Source organism: Danio aesculapii, chromosome 4 (assembly GCF_903798145.1).
Source record: "Danio aesculapii chromosome 4, fDanAes4.1, whole genome shotgun sequence".
In the NCBI taxonomy this organism is placed as follows: Eukaryota; Metazoa; Chordata; class Actinopteri; order Cypriniformes; family Danionidae; genus Danio; species Danio aesculapii.
The window spans coordinates 46,729,381-46,751,751 of record NC_079438.1 but is presented as its reverse complement, the minus strand read 5'-3'; the positions used below and the strand labels follow the sequence as shown (position 1 = coordinate 46,751,751).

General features: G+C 38.5%; 1 protein-coding gene across 4 annotated transcripts in view; it reads left to right on the top strand.

Moving 5' to 3' along the window:
• lmo3 (LIM domain only 3) overlaps window positions 1-22,371 on the top strand; it is a 63,848-nt gene that overhangs the window by 5,759 nt on the left and 35,718 nt on the right. For all 4 annotated transcript variants that reach the window (XM_056455850.1, XM_056455853.1, XM_056455852.1 and 1 more), the window contains exon 2: window positions 2,191-2,404. In XM_056455850.1, coding sequence (XP_056311825.1) covers window positions 2,191-2,404 — 214 coding nt within the window. The remainder of the gene's footprint in view (window positions 1-2,190; window positions 2,405-22,371) is intronic.

Here is a 22,371-nt window from a genome sequence, read left to right as displayed (position 1 = left end):
GAGTCATTAGTTCAAAACTTGAAATACGATATTCACACTGCATTTTTTGGATTCACTAAAGACAACCGACTTATAAGGGTTACTGGTTCTTGATTTAGGCTGTACTGTTCACCCTGTATGTTTCCTATTCACGCAAAACGAAACCTGCTATTGAGAATCATTCAGTCTAGAATCGAACTATATGATTCTGATTCACTATTAAAAACTTGTTCAAAAGAGTCATGAGTTCATGATTTGAACTAAAATGGCCATGCTAAGTGCAGAAGACACTCAAAGTGGTTCAGCACAGTTTTTCTGCATCACTGGTAAAATCATTTAGTTTTTGTGTTTTTAAAACGCTAACCCAGAGCCAATCCCTGTGTGTTAGATGAATCTTTTGTTCACTGTTGGAAATAACAAAATCAATGAGGCCATGAATATCCCACACTCCCATTAGAGAACACCGAATTGGGCATCCAAGCTTCTGAATAGAAGGGCTAGTTAGTTTGTTCCACAATCGATTCATTTGGGACTAACAGTGATTGCAGACGGAGGGGAGTCGAAACTCTAACTTCTTTGGCTTGGTAATGAGAGGCGGTGACTTTGTTGTGTTAACCAGACGAGCTGGGGCTGTGCGGATGAGTGGGACTGAACAAGGACGCACAGCAGAGGAAATCAGCCGTGTGCTTCTCTTACAATCCAATCCAGCCAATTAAAAGCTCAACAGCTTAAACACAATGGGACAAACAGTGCAGCGGTGCTACCTGTCTGATGTGCCTCCTTGCTGTTTTCCCCTCATCAAGCCCTCGCCTTTGAATAAACTTAAAATAAAGCATCATAAAAACGCCAGTGAGGTCGAAGGAATCATCATTATCCCTTGCCTCGTTTTCATTGAATGTTCCTACATCTTAACGAGCATGGTCTTACAGCAGAAAGAAGTTGTTCACAGTCTAAGCCTATGGTACTGCATCAGATATTTGCTCTAGGCTATAATTATGACCCTAGAGGGATCGGCTACCTGCTGTTCCTTTCCCTGCATTGTAATGCTCAGTTGAATTGAAACAATTTCACACCTGTCCTCAGTCTTACTAATTGGTGCACTGTCTTGTTTATTTTCTGTGAGGGCCAACTGCCACGCTTTTGGCAAATCATTTTTGAAAGTAATTATCGTCAAGGCCACATGTTAAAAAAAGAGAAGCGGCAAACTCTCTCTCTGTTAGCTATGGAAGAGTCTTAATGGCCTGCAAAAGTGTTGACATGCACGACTATTTAAAGGGATAGTGAACCCAAAAATAAATTCTATCATCATTTACTCACCATTGTGCCATTCCAGACCCTTTCTTATGTAGAATGTGAAAGATGATATTAGGGATTGGAAGCCTTGTTTCACTTTCATTGCATGTTTCACTTTTTTTTATCCAAACGATGAAACTCTTGTAATGACACGAGGGTGAGTAAATGATTTTTTGTGTGTGTGTGCAGAATCTACCACTTTTCTTGTCAAGAAGTCCAAACAAGGCTTTTTAATCTCATATTCCTCTATGAATGTATTTCAGCGAGATTGCCTGGACAACGCATCGTGGCGACGAGCGCATTATAACTATCCCGAGGGAGGTCCTCAATTCAGACAGAGACACTCAATTTACCACAGCTGAGAAATCTCTCGGTGACCCTCTCACTCAAAGTTCGCAATTTCTCACTGCTTGCGCTCTCACCCCCTCCAAGAGCAGCATATACATTAGGTGGAATCTATGGCTCTGACAGCTTCTCCTGCACAAGGTGAGAAATGGGGACTGTCGCAGAAGCAGGACAGCGGGGCAAAATCAGACGTACTTGTAAAAATGTGGGACAAAAACTTTTTGGGCCGGGACAGGAGCAGTGGCGTGGGGGGAAGCGGGGTACAGCTTACTCTTCTCTGTATGGAGGGAGAATACTAATTACGGGCCTTCAGCATGAGCCCACATTGTTCCCTTTCTACCCAACAAAGCCCTTTCACGCCCTGTAAAGGGCTACACAATGCCTGCTCTGGGGGCAAGCTTTGGTCCCTCCCCTAAAGAGGGGGAAGAGGAGGATGTTAGTTACATTGGCTTCTTGTTATTGTTGACCAAAAACCTGTGTGTTCGCCCCTTGACTGAAATGCACGGCACATGATATACTGTCAAAAGTCACCTGGAACTATGTTCTCAACTTCATCTCACCCTTTCTCCGCAGGTATACAAATGCTCTCCGTCCAGCCGGACACCAAGCCAAAGGGCTGTGCCGGCTGCAACCGGAAAATCAAGGACCGCTACCTGCTGAAGGCCCTGGACAAGTACTGGCACGAAGACTGCCTCAAGTGCGCTTGCTGCGACTGCCGACTCGGCGAGGTGGGATCCACGCTGTACACCAAAGCCAACCTCATCCTCTGTCGGAGGGACTACCTACGGTAAGAGAAACACTCGCTATTTGTGTCACCCCATAGACACCACAGATCGCACGTTACAAGATGTCACTAAAACCTGAACCGCATTCAAAAGAGACCTCTCTTGGGCCTTGTGTCAAATCCCAAACAAAGCCAAGTGCCACAATGAGCCATATTGCTGTTAACACTGGCTTTAATGGCTGCCCTTAACGCCCAGCGTTCTCCCATGCTGTTAGATATCCTTTGCTCTTCATAATAGAAAAGGAGCTGAAAGGGGATCTTTATGAGCCTATAAACTGCTGCCATTTCTGTGAGTTTTCAATGGATTCACTTGTTGGATCCAATCAACACACTGAAGCTTGATGGAGGGGCATTGTTTAGCCAGAGACCACCCTGGTTCTTGTTCAATCAGCTTACCTTTGTCCACTGATGGAAGGGTTCCCTAGAAACCCAACCTCTCAATTACATGCTTTTCTATCCAGGTCCCAAACAAGCAGGACTTTTAAAGCAACAAGTCTGCTGCATTTCTGACAAATGCAGCAGACTTTCTGCAAAAACAATCCTCCAGAATGAATGGCTTTCCAATTGCTATCTAAAAATTTTTTCTTAGAGTTAGAGTTTCTTTTTCTTGGTCTTTAGGTTATTGGAAATGTTTGCGATATTTGACATTTGATTTTTGACCATGCAACAATTTTTCTCAAATATTATTTTAAAAATGCAATTAAAATATGTCCTTATGTTGCATTTGGGTCCATTTAAGTCTTTGAGAAATTCATTAAAGCATCTTCAAAAATGTATAGATTTATAATTTAGGATACTTCAATTACTTAAATTACCTAAAATTATCTTTTAGGAGATATTACACATCATATGTTTGGGACAGTTTTGACCCAGATATGTTTACTGAGTACCATTAGGTATCAATATACATAAGAAGTTATATTAGTGCATTATTCCCTTTTTATCTCACATTACCTAATTTACATTAAGCCTGAAATCGTCAGATTGCACACTTGAAATAAGTAAATTGGAGGATTATAATATTATTATGATGATATTATTAGGATATTAAGGATCAATGCAACAAAACCATTACCACAGAGTTATGATGTGTTCATTTAGCAAATTTACCATCATTATATCATCAAAACTAACATGAAGCAACTCAATCAGTGCAGCATTTTGTTCCCTCTTAGTCTTTCTACCAAGCAGTTACACACGCTTGTACATGTAAACGTGTGCGCTATGTATATAAAATGATACAAATGCTCAACGAGATGCTCCAGGGAGTCACAGCTTTGTGAGAGTGCTAGAAGCTACAGTAGGCGCTTTTGAAAAGGCACAGTTCATTTAATTTTGGCATGGGCGATGAGAGAGTCTCCATTAGGCGCGGTACACAAGCAGGCTTTGGGGAAACGCGACTGTAAAGCATCGCCAGAGGGCCAGAGGCAGGCTGAGATTACCATCTCGCAGTAAGCCTCATTGACTGTGCCCTGCTAAACTGCATCTTCATTCACGACAAGTTGGTGCCTCAAACAACAGCGGCAGAGATAGATGTGTCATTAGGAGATGGCAGTGTATGAGCTACGACAAAGGTTTCTAGCATCTGCATGTGTATTTCCTACCTTTTAATAATTTTACAACACCTCAACCTGGTAAACCCAATGCGCCCAATGTGATTCTTTCATCCTCAAAGTTCAAGGCTACTGAATTGATTCGATTCTGGCCATCACAAAGTCTTTCTTCACTTCCAGCTCCAAGTCTTCTCGCCAGCAGCAAATTAGGGGCGAGCATGGCACACTACCAGTCCCTCGAATCACGTCTGCAACACCACAAAAGAAAAAGCAGCCTCCATTGACGAGCCAATCAATCGCCAGTCCTCCCGCACTCCCCTCGATTGGATCGTTTCCTTATTTATTTTCTTAAGTTAGTGCAGGGGAGATAAGAGATAGACTTAATCCCTTCCTCTTTGTTCTGTGTTCTCGTTCGCTCGTCCTTATTCCAAGTAAATTATGCTTGGATTTATTATACAAGATTCCCCCCACCCCCACGTCCGCACAGAATCAATCCAGTCCTGTTTAGCAGTGTGGCATGTTATTAAGGCTGACATAACCAGGGTTAATAGAATTCTTCAGGGGTCTACAACCATGAGCGATGTGATCCCACCAGCTGAGAAATAATAATCCCTATCGCAACACACACAAAAACAAATTAAATAAGGAAAAAAAAAAAAGATTTATGCCTTCCTGGACCTGTCTCCCTTAGTATGTTTTATCAAGGATGATGTGGGGTTTTGTTGAAAGGAGAGGCAGAAATCGTTTTTTGGTTTGAGGATAGAATATCATTCGTTTCATATTCAAAGCATCGAGAAGGTAATTATCGAGTCGGCCCCGACTATTGCTCTCAATATACAGGAAAACGGCCTGTCATATCAACAACAAATGATGCTTTTGATACCAAGCGGACATCTCCATTGATGATAAAGGTAATAACCGGCATGCCAGTGTTTATGCCGATGCAGTTACATTTCATAGCGGGGAGCGATAAAGTTAAAAGGAGCAGACCAAAAAGGCAAGTCGAGAAACGGGCAAAAATGAACCCTGTCAGAAAGTAGTTACCGACAGGAAAGCCTAGGATGCGAGCAGGGAAGCTGTTTGGCATCAGTTAATGGAAAACTGTAAATTTCAGGCATCCATTTTAAAGACAGCGCAGGGTGACCACTTATTTATTTATCTATCTATTCATTCATTTTTTTAATCCAACTTCAATTTTCCTCTACAGTGGTTTTACTAAGATTGTAAATGCAGGCAAACTCACAGAGCAGTCAACATGACTGGATTTATTACCGTTATGGAAAGCTGGCTATCGGTGAAAGATAACCAACATGTAAAGCACGGTTTGGTTGTAATAACTTGTTTTTTTTTCTCTCCCCTTCTCTCTCGGCCTTCATTCAGGAACCACTCTGTGGTCCGCATCTAGCTTATGCTGTGTAAACTTTTGGAAATGAACCATAAAAATGTATCTCTCACTTTTTCAAACAGTTTTTGCATCTGGAGATTATATGCATTTATGGATGTGCCATATGTTTATCTGTAGGTCAACAAAATGTGAGGGCGGAATTGGTCTTGTGATTCATTTCTGCTGCGCATTTACAGCACAGATAAATTATAATTACTTTGTTGCGACGATGATTTCAGGATTGCACATTTTGAGCGACAAAGATAAAGTAGCTGCATTAAAAACTCCAGGTGGCTTACACTCTTTATAAAGGGGAAAATGCACCGTACCTCGGATGCAATCGCTGCTCTTCACCACCATGCAAAGTGAAGTTCGCCTACTATCGCCCTTGAAAAACATGAGAAGCATCATATTTGGGTTTGTGCCATGGAGCAGTCCAAAGAGTCACCACCTAAGGAGACAGAGACAAATTATTTGAAAAATCGCAGTATGTGGACCTCGACACAAACCGTGTGCAATCAGCTATTTTAGTTTAATCTATGTTTCGTGTGCTGTGCAGGTGTGCAATACTCGTTTTTCCCCTCTTCGGCTAACTCTCCTTGTAATTTCGAAAAGGTCACCAAAGCATAACTTCTTAGTTCAGAAGTTCTCCGGTGCTCTAGTTTAGTTAAGAGCAATCATTCTCAAATATGAATGCGTTTATTTATTTACTTCCAGCTGACGTGACACTCAAGAAGCAAAGTCGCAGCCGTGTTGACTGTTAAAGGTTAGCCTGGTGTCTCCTGCGGGACTAGCCCAATGCGGCCCGGTGTAGTTTGTCTTGTTTTTTCCTTGTAGTCGTTTTTTTGAAGGGAGCTGAAAGATTGAGGCCATCTCTTGTTCTAATGACCAGTGCAGATGTTCACAAACAGTGCACTGCTCTCTATCTCTGAAGGGCATTAGATAGGATTTTGGGTATGGCAAACATTGAATGCTAAAACAGAGCATAGCTAGCATTGTTTGGAATCGGTGTTTGGAAGTAAGTAATGTAACAGTAGTTTAGCTGTTGTCAAAATCCTGATATGGAAGTATTTATGTAGCATGATAAAATGGTAAATTGCTGGTTTTTGTAATGCACAAAAATTGGAGCAAAGTGGGTCAAATGAACTGATATGAATTGGATTTACTTGAGAATATAGGATTTGCACGGGAAACTCAGATTAATTTTATTTTTTATGTGGAGTTTTATAAACTAATTTCGAGAGGATCATGTGCTATGATTGATCACAGCTGGTCCCGCATCACAATCATTGTTAAACCAATCAGGTAAATCCCAGTTTTCAATAAATAGCCCGGTTTGTTTCATTTTGAAGAATCCCCATCTACCCAATCTCCCCCTTTCCTCCTATACCAAGGGGAGCTTTCGAGACCTTCCTGATCTCGGACCCCTTTCTGTGCTACATGACCAGGCGGGAGCCCTGAGCTCAAGTATCTCCGAGCTCAGGGTTCTCTCCTGGGACAGCATGTCAAATCTGCAAATTTATATCAAGCAATAGCTAAGTGTGAACTCTTGAACGTAACAATAGTTTAGCTGTTGTCAAAATGCTGTTTTGGAGGTATTTATGTAGCATGATAAATAGGTAAACTGCTGGTAAATTGAACAAAAACTAGAGCAAAGTTGGTGGTTATGTAGCTCAAATGAACTGATATGAAGTGGATTTAGTTGAAAATATAATAATTACACTGGAAATTCAGATTCATTTAATTAAAAAAAACTAACTTTGGTGTAAGTGTAAATAAATGCAAACAAAGCTTAGAATGAAACTTGAAATTGAAATGGCTAGTTATTTTCTACCATTTGTCTTGGGATTTTTGTGTCACACTTTTAAAAAGGATTTTTAAACTAATTGTCTTTCGAATTGCATTATGGGACCTCGAATTTTGATCTTGAAAATATTTGTTTCTCTGCAGCTTTATAGCAGTTTTAAAAGATATATTGTTTGGGTTGGTCATTTATTGTATAAAAAAAAAGTTATGGTCTGGCAGTATGTTTTCTGTTATTTAACACTTTCTTTGTTACATATAAATTGCTCAATGGTAGTAAAAACAAGTGACCAGTTTTATATCTTAAGATGTTCTGCCTTTAACTAGCATCAAATCAATTACCTTTTTTTTTTTTTTTTTACTTTTTAACTGTATAAATTTATATGACCAATTATTCCTGACAATGTATATTTTTGTATAAAGTTATGTTACTTAGTGTGCTTTCACACTAGCTCTTGTGGTCCACACCCGGGTGATGTCAGAGTCCGGTACGTTTACCTAGTGTGAACATTGTCTTCTGAACTCAGGTGTAAACCGTACCCGAGTCCGCCTGAAAGACGTGGTCTGGGGTACTGTTGGTGCGATCTCTGGTATGATTCACTTCTGATATGAATGCAATCGTACCAAATAACTGAAGTGAACTGCCAACTGTTCAACAAACGTTAGTTTTTATAACATTCATTCATGTGTCTATGTCAGTGTAACGTTATGACGTTATAAGTTAACATTACCTTGACGACAAGCGAGACTGTCCCAGTGTAAACACACAGATAATGTCTGCTTGTCTCCTCCAAAAAAGACTTCTGCAGACAATCGAGTTATGTTCTGAATGTTTTTTAATATTTTTGCGACAGATAGACGCAAGTTGCTCTCTGTATGTTAACAAAACTTAAAGATTTAGTAAATCAGAACGACCGCGATGTGCGTACGTCTTTCCATTTTGGCGCTATGGCTTTCATGGCCGTCACCTAGTAACAGCTGTACACTCAACAGCAGCTTGATGATGCAAGCGTACCGGGGTTCAGAAGGAAAAAAGACGGTGTGAACACAAACCAGCTGTAACAATCGAACTTGGGCTCAGACCAGGCATTCGGACCAAGTGTGAAAGCACCCTTAAAAAGAAGTACTAGATATAATGCCGGAAATTGTTTCCAACTTAAATTCAGCAACACATTTTTTTACAGTGCATTTATTTAGTAACTAATCTTTTCCATTGTTAATATATTGAATATTTGTAAATCCAATCCAGGTCTGGACTGATTCCAGTTTACAGCAAATAAAGAGCCTTTTAAGTAGGTGAGTTAATATATGCAGTTGCTCTTTGATTTAAGGTAAAAGCCTTTAATAAAATTCACTAAACAAAACAGTTGACAGAAGAACAATTCACCGTTCCCATTGAGCTGTTTAACTTCAGCGTGATTAAAATGCTACCCAACACATCAAATGAATCTTTGATCGCTTTTTAAAACATTAAGATTCTTTATGAGCATCCCATGTTACTTTAGTTGGCAGAGCCATCTCAAGCTGACAAATTTCTAGGCCTTCGGGGACATGTTTGCAAGGTCGGCTATTGAAAACTCACTGCACCCTACATAAAGCTGTTTTCTCTGGGTGCACCTGTGCTGTAATTGTTTTTTTCCTTTTTCTGTCTGTTAAACAATGGCTTTTTTCTTTTCATTTCATTTATTTATCGTCATTTAACATTACGTCCTTGTGATGCAAGACATTTGAGATTTTTGTTATACAGTAAATATTATAGTTTCATTGTGTTTGTGTGTTTTTTTTTCTTTGTCCATCTCCGGTTCATCCGATAATGACTAAAAAAGTGCTACACAGTCTTAATTAGCCAAGAAAACAACCATCTAAATCTTCATTATGTGGGAAGTTGATGCATAACATCTCCATGAACCTTTTTTTTTTAATCAACAACAAGAATTTTAATTAAAATTTGAATTAATGTCTAAGCAAAAGTGTATTATTTAGGCACTCTGACTGGTCACGACATCCATAATAATTAAAAACAGTGTTGTTTTAAAAAGTTTCGAGCATCAACTTTCCGAAAGTAACATTTTCAGACAAGTCTGTGCGGCCTTATGAACTCAGAAGAGGAAATATTGATGACTTTAAGGAGGTAAATCCTCGTGGAGAGGTGCTCCAGTAGGAGTGTTGCGGGATCGCAGGCACTTGAGGTGTGGATTCGGCGGGTGTTTCGCGCTTAGTCTCAACGGCACTCGTTACAACAGAGCACTCAGCGTGTACAAAAGGGCTTCTTCTCGGTGAAGATTTTAATGGTGTTGCGGCTCTGGACACTTTACCTCTTTATCCCCTTCGTCTCATTAGACAGCCCCTCACCGCCTTCTGTTCCTTTCTGCTGAACTTCATACTTTGATACTGCGAATGAAATGTTGTGATGACCAGGTTTCATGCAAGCTGGGTCACTCAAGAGTGACTTTCTTCATGCAGCAATTACTCTTTTACTATCTTAATATCACGCCAAACTTTTATTAGATCTATGAAATTTCATGCAATTATAACATAATTATAACATACGATATAACACTTTTGAGTTATAGAGTTTTTTTTTTTGATGCATCATGATGTATTTCAATGATACATCAAAACAACAGAATATATATTTTAAATATACCATTATTATGTATTAAATTAAAAAAAAAAAATCTGTAATCTTTAAATATTTAATTAGAATAATATTTTTAACATTTTTTTTCAAGTGAAGGAAGGATTTTTACACTTTTAGCTTTTACAAAAACAACATAAGAAAAAAAGTGGGATGTGCCTAAAGAATTCAGAAAGACAATAAGCCATTTCATTAGTCATATCTATTTAATAACACCCAGAAAAACATCCCTTTCTGCCACCAAGCAATCCCTAATTCAGTTCTGCAGGCACTCAAAAAATTATGTTTGCTGTTTGTTCAAACTAGGGATTTAAAATGAGCAAGACAAAACCGCTTAAATGTATTAAATATAATAAGTTATTTGAATTCCTTTATGTCGTCCAAACAGACATTGATTGTGTGCACCCCAGCATCTTTACAGTGTGGAAGATCATGTGGTGCTTGAATAATTATCTAAAAATATCTGTATTGACATAAACATAGTCAGCTATGCCTTAAATGAATGTGTAAGCAGTAAAAAACTCCAATGTGAATCATTATATTAGATCCGTGCATTAGGTCTTTCGTCATCATTGTTAATTAAACGGCAAAAGAAAAGAGATATGAATCATTTCAGTAGGATTTTGTACTATAATGCTTCTGTTAAATATATTAAAATTGATATTTTTAACTAAATTATTTCATACATTTAAGATAAGGAAAACATTTTCCTCTCGCTTTTTTCCATGTCTGTGTGCTCAATAACCATTCTGTGATTATGAGGTTATTATTAATAAAAGAATTGCACTGTGATGCATCGAGAATCATTTTAGAATCAAACTGTTATCCGAGGAATCATAATCAAGTCATAAGGCAAGTGAAGATCCAAACCTTACCTCTGCTTCATCTTAATTGTGTTCAATCCACTTAAATTTGGTTAAATAAGGGAACTTAATTCCTTCATGCCGTCCAAACACAAATTGATTGTGTGCACCCCAGTATTTATTTTACAATGTGGAAGATCATGTGGTGCTTGAATAATTATTTTAAAATATCTGTATTGACATAAACATAATCAGTTATGCCTTAAATGTATGTGTAAGCAGTTGGTAAAACTCTAATGTGTATCATTATATTAGATCCGTGCATTAGGCCTTTCGTCATCAATGTTAATTAAACAGCAAAAGAAAAGAAAGATGAATCATTTATGTAGGATTTTGTACTATAATGCTTCTGTTAAATATATGTAAATGGATTTAACTATATTATACATTTTTCTCAGATAAGGAACGTCTTTTTTTTGTTTCTTCATGTCTGTGTTCTCAATAACCATGCTGTGATTATGAAGTTATAATAATAAAATAATTGCACTGTAATGCATCGAGAATCATTTTAGAATCAAACTGTTATCCTATGAATCATAATCAAGTCATGAGGCAAGTGTAGATCCACACCTCACCTTTGCTTTATCTTAACTGTGTTCAATCCGCTTAAATTAGGTAAAAACAAAGAAGTTAACTTAATTCCTTCATGCCCTCCAAACAGAAATCGATTGTGTGCACCCCGGTATTTATTTTACAGTGTGGCAGATCACGTGGTGCTTGAATAAATATTTAAAAGTATCTGCATTGACGTAAACATTGTCAGTCATGCCTTAAATAACAGGTGTTAAACTCAGTTCCTGGAGTGCCGCAGCTTTGCACAGTTTAGTTTCAACCCTAATTAAACACACCTGATCAAACCAATTGAGTATGAAACCTACAGGTAAGTGCTACAGGGTTGGAACTTAAACTGCAGTTTGACACCCCTGCCTTAAATGTATGTGTAAGCAGTTGGGAAAACTCTATGTGTATCATTATATTAGATCCGTGCATTAGGCCTTTCATCATCAATGTTAATTAAACAGCAAAAGAAAAGATAGATAATTTATTTCAGTAGGTTTTTGCACTGTTAAATGTTCCTATATTGAACTATTCCTATTATTTGCTCAGAAAAAAAAATCAGGATGCTTTCAAACAGCCTCAGCGATGAGATTAATGCACATTTAGATTTCAAATGTACTTTTCCCAACACTTACATAGCCACCCGGGAGTTCATATTATAACACGCTCACAACCTCTCATAAATCTATAATAATGACCCCAGAAAGTTAGTAAGAATTTCATCGTCTTTGCCCACTGTTTGTTTTATTTGTTCCCCATGGCGTCCTGTATGATTCGAGCCCCTGGAGGAGCTGCACAGCAAGCCTCTAAACAGCCGCGGCCGCACCATCGCCACAAGGTGAACTATTCCCCGCTGCGCGTTATTATTAATAACTGTCAGCCAGAGGGGGTCAGACCCACGACAACTCCTTGAAAAGAACCCAGGGCAAGGCAACTAGGCCGCAGCTGGACGCCTTGTAAAACAATACCCCCTCCTCCCGGCCTGCTTCCCCAGAGGACGAGTGCTTAAGGCAGGAATAATGCATGGGAGCGATTGGAGAGTAGGGCACGGCCATGTTTCCAGCCATGAAAAATTAAGATGTCACCACCTGGCACTGTTAAGCATACCTTTTGCCAGAGCGCGGAGCTATCTATTAGAACAGGACAGGGCAAAGATGCTTGGATTTTAATGTCTTCCTCCCTGCTTTCACCTCAAGCCACACCTGGACCCTGACAACTCTTGGTCTAAACTTAAATAAATAAATTAATTAATTAATAAATAAATAAATAAATAAACAGGAATAGTTAACAAAAAAGAAGAATAATTGTTGTTATTATTATTATTATCAAATATTTAAAAAGGTAAAACTATATATATATAATATAATATACGTATACACATATATATATATACATACATACATACATACATACATACATACATACATACATACATACACATATATATATATATATATATATATATATATATATATATATATATATATATATATATATATATATATATATATATATACATTTACTATTAAAGCTATTATATTATTATACTATTATATCATGTTATATATTTATTATAATCTATAATTTATATTTAAAATATTATTTGTATTATCCTATTGTTGAAAATATGAAAGAAAAATATTAACGTTGAAATTATTTTCTGTATGGAAAACAAATACTCAACAGCTGCTAAATAATACAACTTATAATTATTATTAAATAATTATAACAAACAAATATACAAATGCACAAAAATAATACAACTTATAATAATGATTAAAAAAATTGAACAAATGTTGGAAAATTATAACAAATATATATATAAATGCCTCTAAATATTACAACCTTTAATAATTATTAAATAATTTTTAACAAATGTTGGACAATTATGACAAATAAATATATAAATGCACCTAAATAATACAACTTATAATAATTCTAAAATAATTTTAAACAAATATTGGTCAAATATGACAAATAAATATATAAATGCACCTAAATAATACAACTTATAATAATGATTTAATAATTTTGAACACATTTTGGTCAATTATGACAAATAAACAAATAAATGCACCTAAATAATACAACTTATAGTTATTATTAAATAACTTTGAACAAATATTGCACAATTATAACAAATAAATTATCGGAATATGATATTAGAAAATGATAACAAATATACATAAATAGTTGAACTAACATTTTAAACTAAATTTGTAGTGTGAAACACAAACCGAAAGAGACAATACATTAGCCTGCAGTCTGTAGGTGTGTTTACTCATAATTAATTCTGCATTTTATTTCCAGTCTTTGCAGAGACTCGTGGATATTGTCATTCTCTGCATAGTTGCATTGCTGTGGTCAGAGCAATTCCAAATAAGTGTTCCTCCAATCTCCCTACACCACCTCTAATCCAACAAGTTTCCATTAAAATGAATGTTATAACTGAAACAGGGTGCCGGAGATGTGTGTGGGAGGCTAGTGACAGCAATTTATTTGTGCTCACCTCCTCTCCCGTGCACTCTCACTTTGAATGCATTACAAATCCTGCTTTAATTTTCTCCACTGTACCAAATAGACATCCAGCTACATCACTCCAATCTCTCCAAATGAAATTGGTTTTGCTGGGGTCAGAGTTCAGTGCACTGGTCTGTGTTATGATTTCCATCTAATCTGAGAGAGGACTATAAAGACCTAATCCACCCTACCTTTTCCAGGCACTGCTTGCACTCTTAAACCTGCGTATGGGAACCTTGTAATAAGCCGAGAGCGGAAGGAGGGGAAAGGTGGGATGACTGTTTTTCAAGCCCTGTTTGTTTTGGGGATTTATGGGAAGCAAAATGTTGGATGGCTTCAACCGTGCCACGGGTAGACAGACTCCATGAGGCCAAGGCTAGATTAAATGTCAACTCTGACCCTGCTTTCTGATCGAAAAGGGCCACCTAGGGGCTTCAGACGGGTTTGATTTGGTCCAATAAGAAACCCTGTGGATTTATTGCCATGGACTGCCACTGTTTCCCTACCAAACGGCGAAAGGTCTTTTCACTGAAGTCAAACGTCCAGCGTGTGTGCCGCATTTTATTGCTTTGTACCTCTGAATGTGATTTTATTTTAACATGTTTCGCCTCACTGGAGTTGCTGTGTTACTATATATATATATATATATTATCGCACCTGCCAAACTAATGTGTTCACTTTTTAAATTGGCCGAATTGTCTTAATCAAGATGGATGACCACAGTGCATTCGACAAATGGTTTCGAAAAAATGGCAGAATGCCCTCAATTTAAATTCATGATGCATATAATATAATATAATATAATATAATATAATATAATATAATATAATATAATATAATATAATATAATATAATATAATATATAGTCATGCATAAAATGGATGATCACAGAGCATTCGATAAATGGTTTTAAAATACTCCATGTTTGCAGAAAGCCATCATTTTGCATTCACGATGCCTGGCGGTAACAGGTGATACCATGTAGGACTGCTACGGCTGAAATTGCCGGCCGTGGAAAAACACCTTGCTGGCTGAGGAACACATACTCTTAAAGCACGACTACCTGCTGAGTGTGATATTATCTGTTATCGTAATGCTGGAGGAGCTGTTTTTCCACTGTTTACAGTTCCTTCACATTCACATTGCACATTCAGCTGTATTGATTTCCTTTTTTTTTTTTTGCTTTTTCTTTGCTTACATCTTACAGAACTGCAGGCATACATAGTAGAAAAAGGGAAAGCTAGGCTGCCAAGGAATTCATGACAGTGTGTTCATACATCAATGACTATAGGCCTTAATCACTTATAGTTACATAGAAATAAAGAGGTTCTTGCTGTTCTTGTTCCAACCCTTATTCTGTCCTCATCTATTTGAGTGCCCAAAGCTGCTGAATGAGGTTATATTAGGCTTGAATCAACTCTAACCTTATGGGGCTTCATTTTTGATGAGATGACTTTCCCGAAATAGTTGTCGTGATACATCTCATTGTCGAAAGCACTTCCAAGGGCTATACGACCATATGGGCACTTAATTTTTCCCCTCGCTCTTGTCATTACATTAATTTTCAGAAACTGTGGCCATCACTTAATGCTGAAATTAAATCCTGCACCTGCTGACAGGACTCAATAGGACGATCGCTCCCGTAACTTAACTTTATCCAACAGACATTTATGTGGATTTCTTTTTCCTCTGCTCCCAACCATTTGATATCCTTGCTCCTAAGAGATTAACCTTTATGCCCTTAATAAATGCTCTATATTGACATCAAAGGAATGGGGAAAATGGCGCAAGGCCTTCTGGGAAGAGGTCTGGGAGCTTCCTGAAAGAATCCAGGCCCGGGCTCGCCTGAGCGAGGAGCTGTAATCTGGGCTGAGCGTATGGAACTTACCGCTCGTCTTTGTCTTTTTAATTAAACTTGAGCACAGTTTGGAGGCTATTTGACCTTTCTCAGCCCCCTCTTTGTGAGGATTGCCGAAGGTCATTTCCATGCATATATTACCTCATTTGAGCTCTTCTCTGCTTGTGGTGTGTCCATGATCTGCGCAGATTTGCAGATTGAGCAGATGTGCGGCTTTAGAATATCGGCCACATGTTATATCTGCTGCTGGGTAGAACATTTTGAAGATCAAATATAGAACTTTAGACCTTGTGTTGGCATCTGAAAGGCATAGATTTGCGCTGTGTTTTATAAGTCTGTATGATCTGTAACTGCAAAGCACGTCTTTCTTTCTAATTTCCCATTTAAAACTGAAGTTCAGTGTTTTTTTTTTAACAAGAAACATCATTGCCTTGTCTGGCACAGGTGTGGTTGGGGAGGTGGTGCCACTGCATCCTTGGCTGGCATCTCTTCTCTGCCGGCATGTGAGAGTGTGATAACCAGCCTTGTCGCTTGACATGCTGAGATATGCAAGCCCCTCTGCCGCCCCCAGAGCTTTGGCAGACACTGATCGGCTTTTGTTTCAGGGTTGTGAGCTTGGAAGCAGTCCGCCATCTTGGCTCACAACACAGCCATTTGAAAACCTTGCGGCTCATTCTCCAAGCTCCTAGTGCAATCCCTCCAAAACCAACTCCTCTTTTACCTGTGATAAAGCAACAGACCCAGTCCAGCAAACAAGACAGGAATGGATTCCCTGCCCTGAGAGGGAGGCCAAAAAAACACCTTACTTCTCTGAAGCATGGCCTGGTAGCCTTTAAACTATTCATAGCGAATTGTACAGAGTAACAAAGACAGCCATGTGGCTGGTGCTTTGCCGTTAGGTGTAACCCCCATTTTGGTTGCATAAAACCAACACCCCCAGTTTACTTTTTTTTCCTCAACTGCAAGTAGTGTCTGTAAATCCGCAAGCTCTTTTCTAAATCCCAACTGTTTGGCTAAGAAACACGTTGAGGGCTAAAACGCAAGATCTCTGACTTATTGTTTAAGGCCTTCTCACTCCTCACCGTTTGCACCTTCTGAACATCCAATTATTTAGTACATCTTGGTGGGTCTATGGTCCGAGCAAACTCCCTTTCTCCAGACGTGTCTACTATACTTACTCCTTTAGACTGAAGAGTCACTGAAGGCATCAGTCCTTTTTTTACAGTGATAAGTTTGCAGCTTTCAATAGACAACATTGCAGCATCAACCCCTGTCTCTCTTACATGCAAGTTTAACAACCAAACTGAACAAAGCACCCCAGCTCTATCTTAAACCTTGGACCTTCTTTGAAATGTTTGCTTTAGGGCTCTGCAATATTTTGTGTGTGTTACCCTCTCCTAACAACGGAACCCACTCTGGAATACCTTGCCATCTTTGTCAATATATGACTGGCAGCCCTGCAAAACACTCAGGCCTGCTCACCGATAGATGCACCGCAGTTTGTGTGGACAGTTTTGGCCTCAGACCCTCAGTTGCACCACCTTAGTAATGAGCCTTTTATGGAGATGAAGAAGGGGGAGGAAAGCAGCAGATCCTTTCATGCTAGTCAGGAAGTGGTGGGGGTTTAGTGGAGGAACCTCCAGATGGTGATTGGTCCATGTCAGCCCCACTTACAGGGGCTTGATTTGGATAGGGAGCGCAGTGCAGCGAGCCCCCTGCGCTCAACCCCTGAGCGACTTCTCAATTAGTGTGCTGCCTAGCGGAACTGTGAGACGCCGCTGGATGCTCCTCACCTCAGCCCCTCAGCTCCAAGCACACAGCATCTGCCAAAATATCTCATATGATCACATGGTCAGGCTTATTTTGCTTTGGATGTTACATCAATACACATGCTTCTATCGGGAGCAGCAGACCTAAGCGTAGCCTGACTGAAAAGTGCAGCAGGCACACATTTTTTTTTCATATATATATATAGGTATTGGTAAATACAGATGCATTACCTGCAGAGCACTGCTTGCGAGGTTTTAAATGATTTCTCTTACTCAAAATTATTTCATTATTCTGACTATAATCAAAATGCCAAGTCTCCCCCCCTCCTCGTGTTTAAGTTGTATATAAAGGATCTTTTTCTCTAAGTTAATGGTGTGGGTGAGAGCAGTCAGAGTCAGTTGCTCAACTGTGCTTGTGTAAAATGAGATGTAAATGCAGCCGTTTTAACGCCCTGATTTATTCATGAGAGAGCTAAAAGAAAGAGAAGAATGCAAATGAGGCGCTCAGGTTTGCCCTTGAACCGGACACATCCACAAACAAGTCCATCTCCCCAAAAGAATTAGCAACTTTATTAAATAATCCGACTATAGCCCCTATGTAAGTGTGCCGGATACTTCATGTGTAACTCTGTTCCTGTAGAGGAACTTTCCACTAAATCTGACTTGAACATTTTGATTACAATGTCATTTTAAGCTTTAGTTTTGTTTACTGAACAGGAGAGGAGATATGTTGCCAATTCCACCATATTGATGTACTAAACCTCTTCATCATACACTTTAATCTCTGTACAATGATGCTAAAGAGAAAAATCAAAGAAAGTGTGCCAAAGTGTGTGTTTTGTCAGCCTAGCTCCTCTGCATTAGCCACGCAAATCCAGATCAATCGCACTTGCAGGTTTGTTCCTTTATGGAAGCTCTGCTTTCGAGAGTGTTGAGTTTTACAAAGCTCTTGCATTGTGACTAGCTCCCTAAATGTTGTACAATGCATGCTAAATGCTATCAATGACTAGCTATTTAAAAACAGAGACATCAAATCCTTATGTTGTTGTTTTTGGTGCTTTATTGCACTAACCAATTCAGAATAAGAGCATCACAAAAATAATATTACATGCTATCAGTAAGATATGCTAACGCAAACCAAAAAAGGAGCATATCTTGCAAAGCAGGCTAAAGGTCGGAAAATAGCTAAGCATCTTCCCTCCGATCAAAGTTGCTGTGGTATCCCTGCACACTATCCGTTCCAGATATTTGGGTTTGATCAGACCCATGGCCTTTGTATGCTCTCATTTAAAAAAAGGGGAAAAAAGCAGTGTGTGTTTGTTCTGTTCATTAGAGACCTCTCCATTGTCAGGCATGGATAGCAAGATCATTTGCACTGATTCGCTTCTCTCTACCACAAATCTGCATAAAAAAGAAGCATCTCACCGTGGGAAGTGTAGGTGCTGCTGTCCGTAACGCATTTACTCTGATACCCATATGTCCCTGGCACAAAGCGACAGAGGGTTTTGATACCGAGAGGAGTGCGTATAATTAATTTGATTTTGAAAAGAGGGAGGTGGGTGGAGAGAGAAGAGCGCCGGTTAATGTATTGATCAAGAGTTCATTTGCCTTTATCTTCATTCTACTAATTACTTTACTCTGAATAATATCAAGGTGGTTTTCATTTTAACTGCTAGTGGGAATTCCTGAGAAAGAAAAAAAAAACACATCCAATCTATTTTATCAGTGATTAAAACATTTCAATCATTGGGTCCACAAAAACACCCCTCAAGCTCAATGTGGGGCGGCATTCAGGATTCAGTCTAATTAAAATCCTACATTAAAATGTTTCTTAATTATCTTTTTCAGTAAAAGGAAGGGAAAATTAATCAGGTTGATTTTGAAGACCTTTCTATAGATGGGATCTGCACATCTTGTGCTGCCACAATGACTCTATTGGTTTTTTACAGTCTGAACTGTACATCGTTGTAACTTAAATTCCTGACCATTTCGATGTATTCATGTCATTGGCCCAGAACATTTCCTGCTTGTTGTTAAACTATTTCCTAACTGTTACAAGAGGCAATTCAATCATAACTTGAAATTAAAACAGCTATCATAACATTATTTATCAATATATGGACATTTTTTGAATACTGGAAGCTATGAAAATTAATAAGGTAAAACACGAAATACGTTATTATTGACCATTGTTATGGTTTACATCCCTTAAAATGGTCTACAGTAACAGAATTCCTAGAATTAACAATAACAAAAAACGTGCAGTACAAAACAACTTCCCAAAAATGAAATCTCTGTCATCTTGTGCTCACCCTTCACTTGTTCATAACCTGTTTAAGTTTATTTCTTTTTTCTGTTGAACACAAAAGAAAATATTTCGAATAGTTTTTTTGGTTGATGGTACTTCATTGACTTCCATAGTAACTTTCTTTCCAACTATAGACCTTTTTCTTCATTGCAGCATAGAGGGAGCCAAAGTGACCAGCGTCTTCTGGTCGGATGCTTAGAACTTCTTTTTACAGTGTTTACAATTGGTAAATCTTGATCCAAAAATGGTCATCAATACCGTTTTGAGTCACTTACAGAGTTTTTTTGATGAAGTTTGATATTGAAAGATGTGTGTTAAAGCAGTTATACTTCTGTCAAAAGCGGTTCAAGCGCGAGAGAAAAACATTCTCCCAATTCAGCATCTGCCGTCAGATCAGATGAAATACAGCGTCAGTGTTACCGACTTGTCAGCTGTTATACTATACTCAGCAACTCTTCATTTCACATTAGATCACTGCATTATAGACCAAGCCATATTACTGGCATGAAACTTAACAAGTGTGTAACGTTAAGGCATGCAATTTCCAATAAAATAAAAGTATGTTTTGTTTTTTCTTAACGCTACCTTAATGTACAAGTAGCTAAAACTCGCTCATTCAGAGGCAGGAACTAGCAGACGTTCAACAACATTAACCATAAGGCAAACACAAAACAACAGTTTCCATCTAGAGCTACTTCGCGGGACTCGACACTTGTAAACGCTCCAACAGGTTCGCTCTGTTCTCAGTCCCGCCCACACTGGTCACACATACCAATCCGACCAATCACAGAGCTTGCGATACGTGTCGTTGCGACGTGTAATTAAATTTTTTGAGATGTGTGCGTCAGCCATGGCGAGGACTATGCAACTATGCGAAGGGTTTGTCAGACCATACGCGTGCACTTGACGCAGAAGTCTAAATAAGCCTAGGTGTGTGTTAGATATTTTGGTGAACTACATTTGTTTGGGTTGGTTATATATTTTAAAAGAGAAACTTATCACTTTTGCGATGACGATGCTCCATTTAAATGGCACAAGATGCCATCTGATGGTTAAACAACTCACAGATGTTTTTTTTCATTCCTATTAGATTGCATTTTTTAAATAGTCAGTCCAGGAGGTGGCGCTGATCGCAGCAGTATTATTTTCAAAGACGTTAAATCCCGATCCCGTGGAATCAATCGTAATCGGACGTTACCTCCCAATCAGGACTCAAATATGTTTGTATATCATATGTATTCTCATTATTTTTTAACACATCTATAGTTATGCGGTGGCACAGAGTTAGACCTCTTTCTTGACTTCAGGCAGAAACAGCAACGTGTGTGGCATGACATCACTTTGTTGCAGAGACGCTATTGTTTAAATGCCGGCAAAGTAGAACACGGAAGCAGCTTGAAGCGGAAAGTGCGAGTATGTCTGCAGTCTGGAGGTATTATAAAGTTGATGAAGACAACACTGCCATAACAAACTGTGTAGATATGTAAACTTGGGATTGCCTGCCAGATATTTTAAGTTGAGGCGCTATTTGTTTTTATATAAAATTTTATTTTTATATTTACTATTGCGCTGAAGTCCAAAAGTGAAGAATTCATGTTAGTTATTACTTGATTGTTCAAACTACCTCACAAAAGTTCTCTGTTTGTTAACAGAGTTGTTGAATGTTAAAATAAGGTGAATTAGATAAAATAAAAGAATTGTTTCTTCGCCTTCTTTATTGTTTTTTTTTTATGTATTATAGAAGTTTTAAAATCAAATGACTGGGACTCGAGAGTAAAAAAACCTGATCGGGACATCCCTATTTAAAACCACAGGAGTTAAAACTACATTTCTGGGTCAACCATCACTATAAAGAGGCAGAAAAAATCTCATTGAAGCATTTTGTTGGTTGAATTGTACTAACAGCCTTGCAGTACCTGCAAAATGATTCAAATCTAACCTGATTCCTTTCATTCAAAATATTTATAAACCAATATTGTAGACACAGCTAGAATCAAATTTCCTGAAATCCTAAAATTCTGCACTGATACATGATGCCAGCTTAAAGCTGAATATCATTCCAAACCACAGTCGAGCTCTGAAGAGATAGAAACTCTAACCGTGCGATTTATAAACCACAACTGCCCAGTACATCCATGCACTGCCCATGAATATTCTTAATGCAATGTCAAACTGTAAATGCCATTATCTTCTTTTGAGTACTTCAGACAGTGTCCGCTTTTCTGGCCACAAACGATTTTGATCCCTCAATAAGGCCTAAGATGTTTTTTTCTTTTCATCTCATTTTCCCTTCCTCTCAGTTTGCCGTGTCTTGTGACATTTCAAACAGCGGCTCGAAGCAGGAGGCCTCCATATTACCAACAAATTCTCATCCGAGGAACAGATGGTTTAAGTCTTGCGTCCTCAGAAAATAAATTAACAGATAAAGCTACAGAACAAAGAAATCCCGCGTCCCCTCTCGCCTCTATTTTGTGTTAAATGAGATGGTGTGGAGATGTTAAAAGCTCTGAAGGCGTCCTGTAATTGCTATGTTGTGCTTGGAAAAAAGCTTTGCCACCATTAACCTCTCCTCAATACAATTCACTTCACATGTCTGGCAATTACGTGGCCAATAATGCTCCATTCTTGCAAATGTGTGTGTTCTTGACTTCCTGTAATTAAATTGGGCTTTTCACATGTAATCTGAAATCACGGAGAGGTCAGAATGGGCACTTGT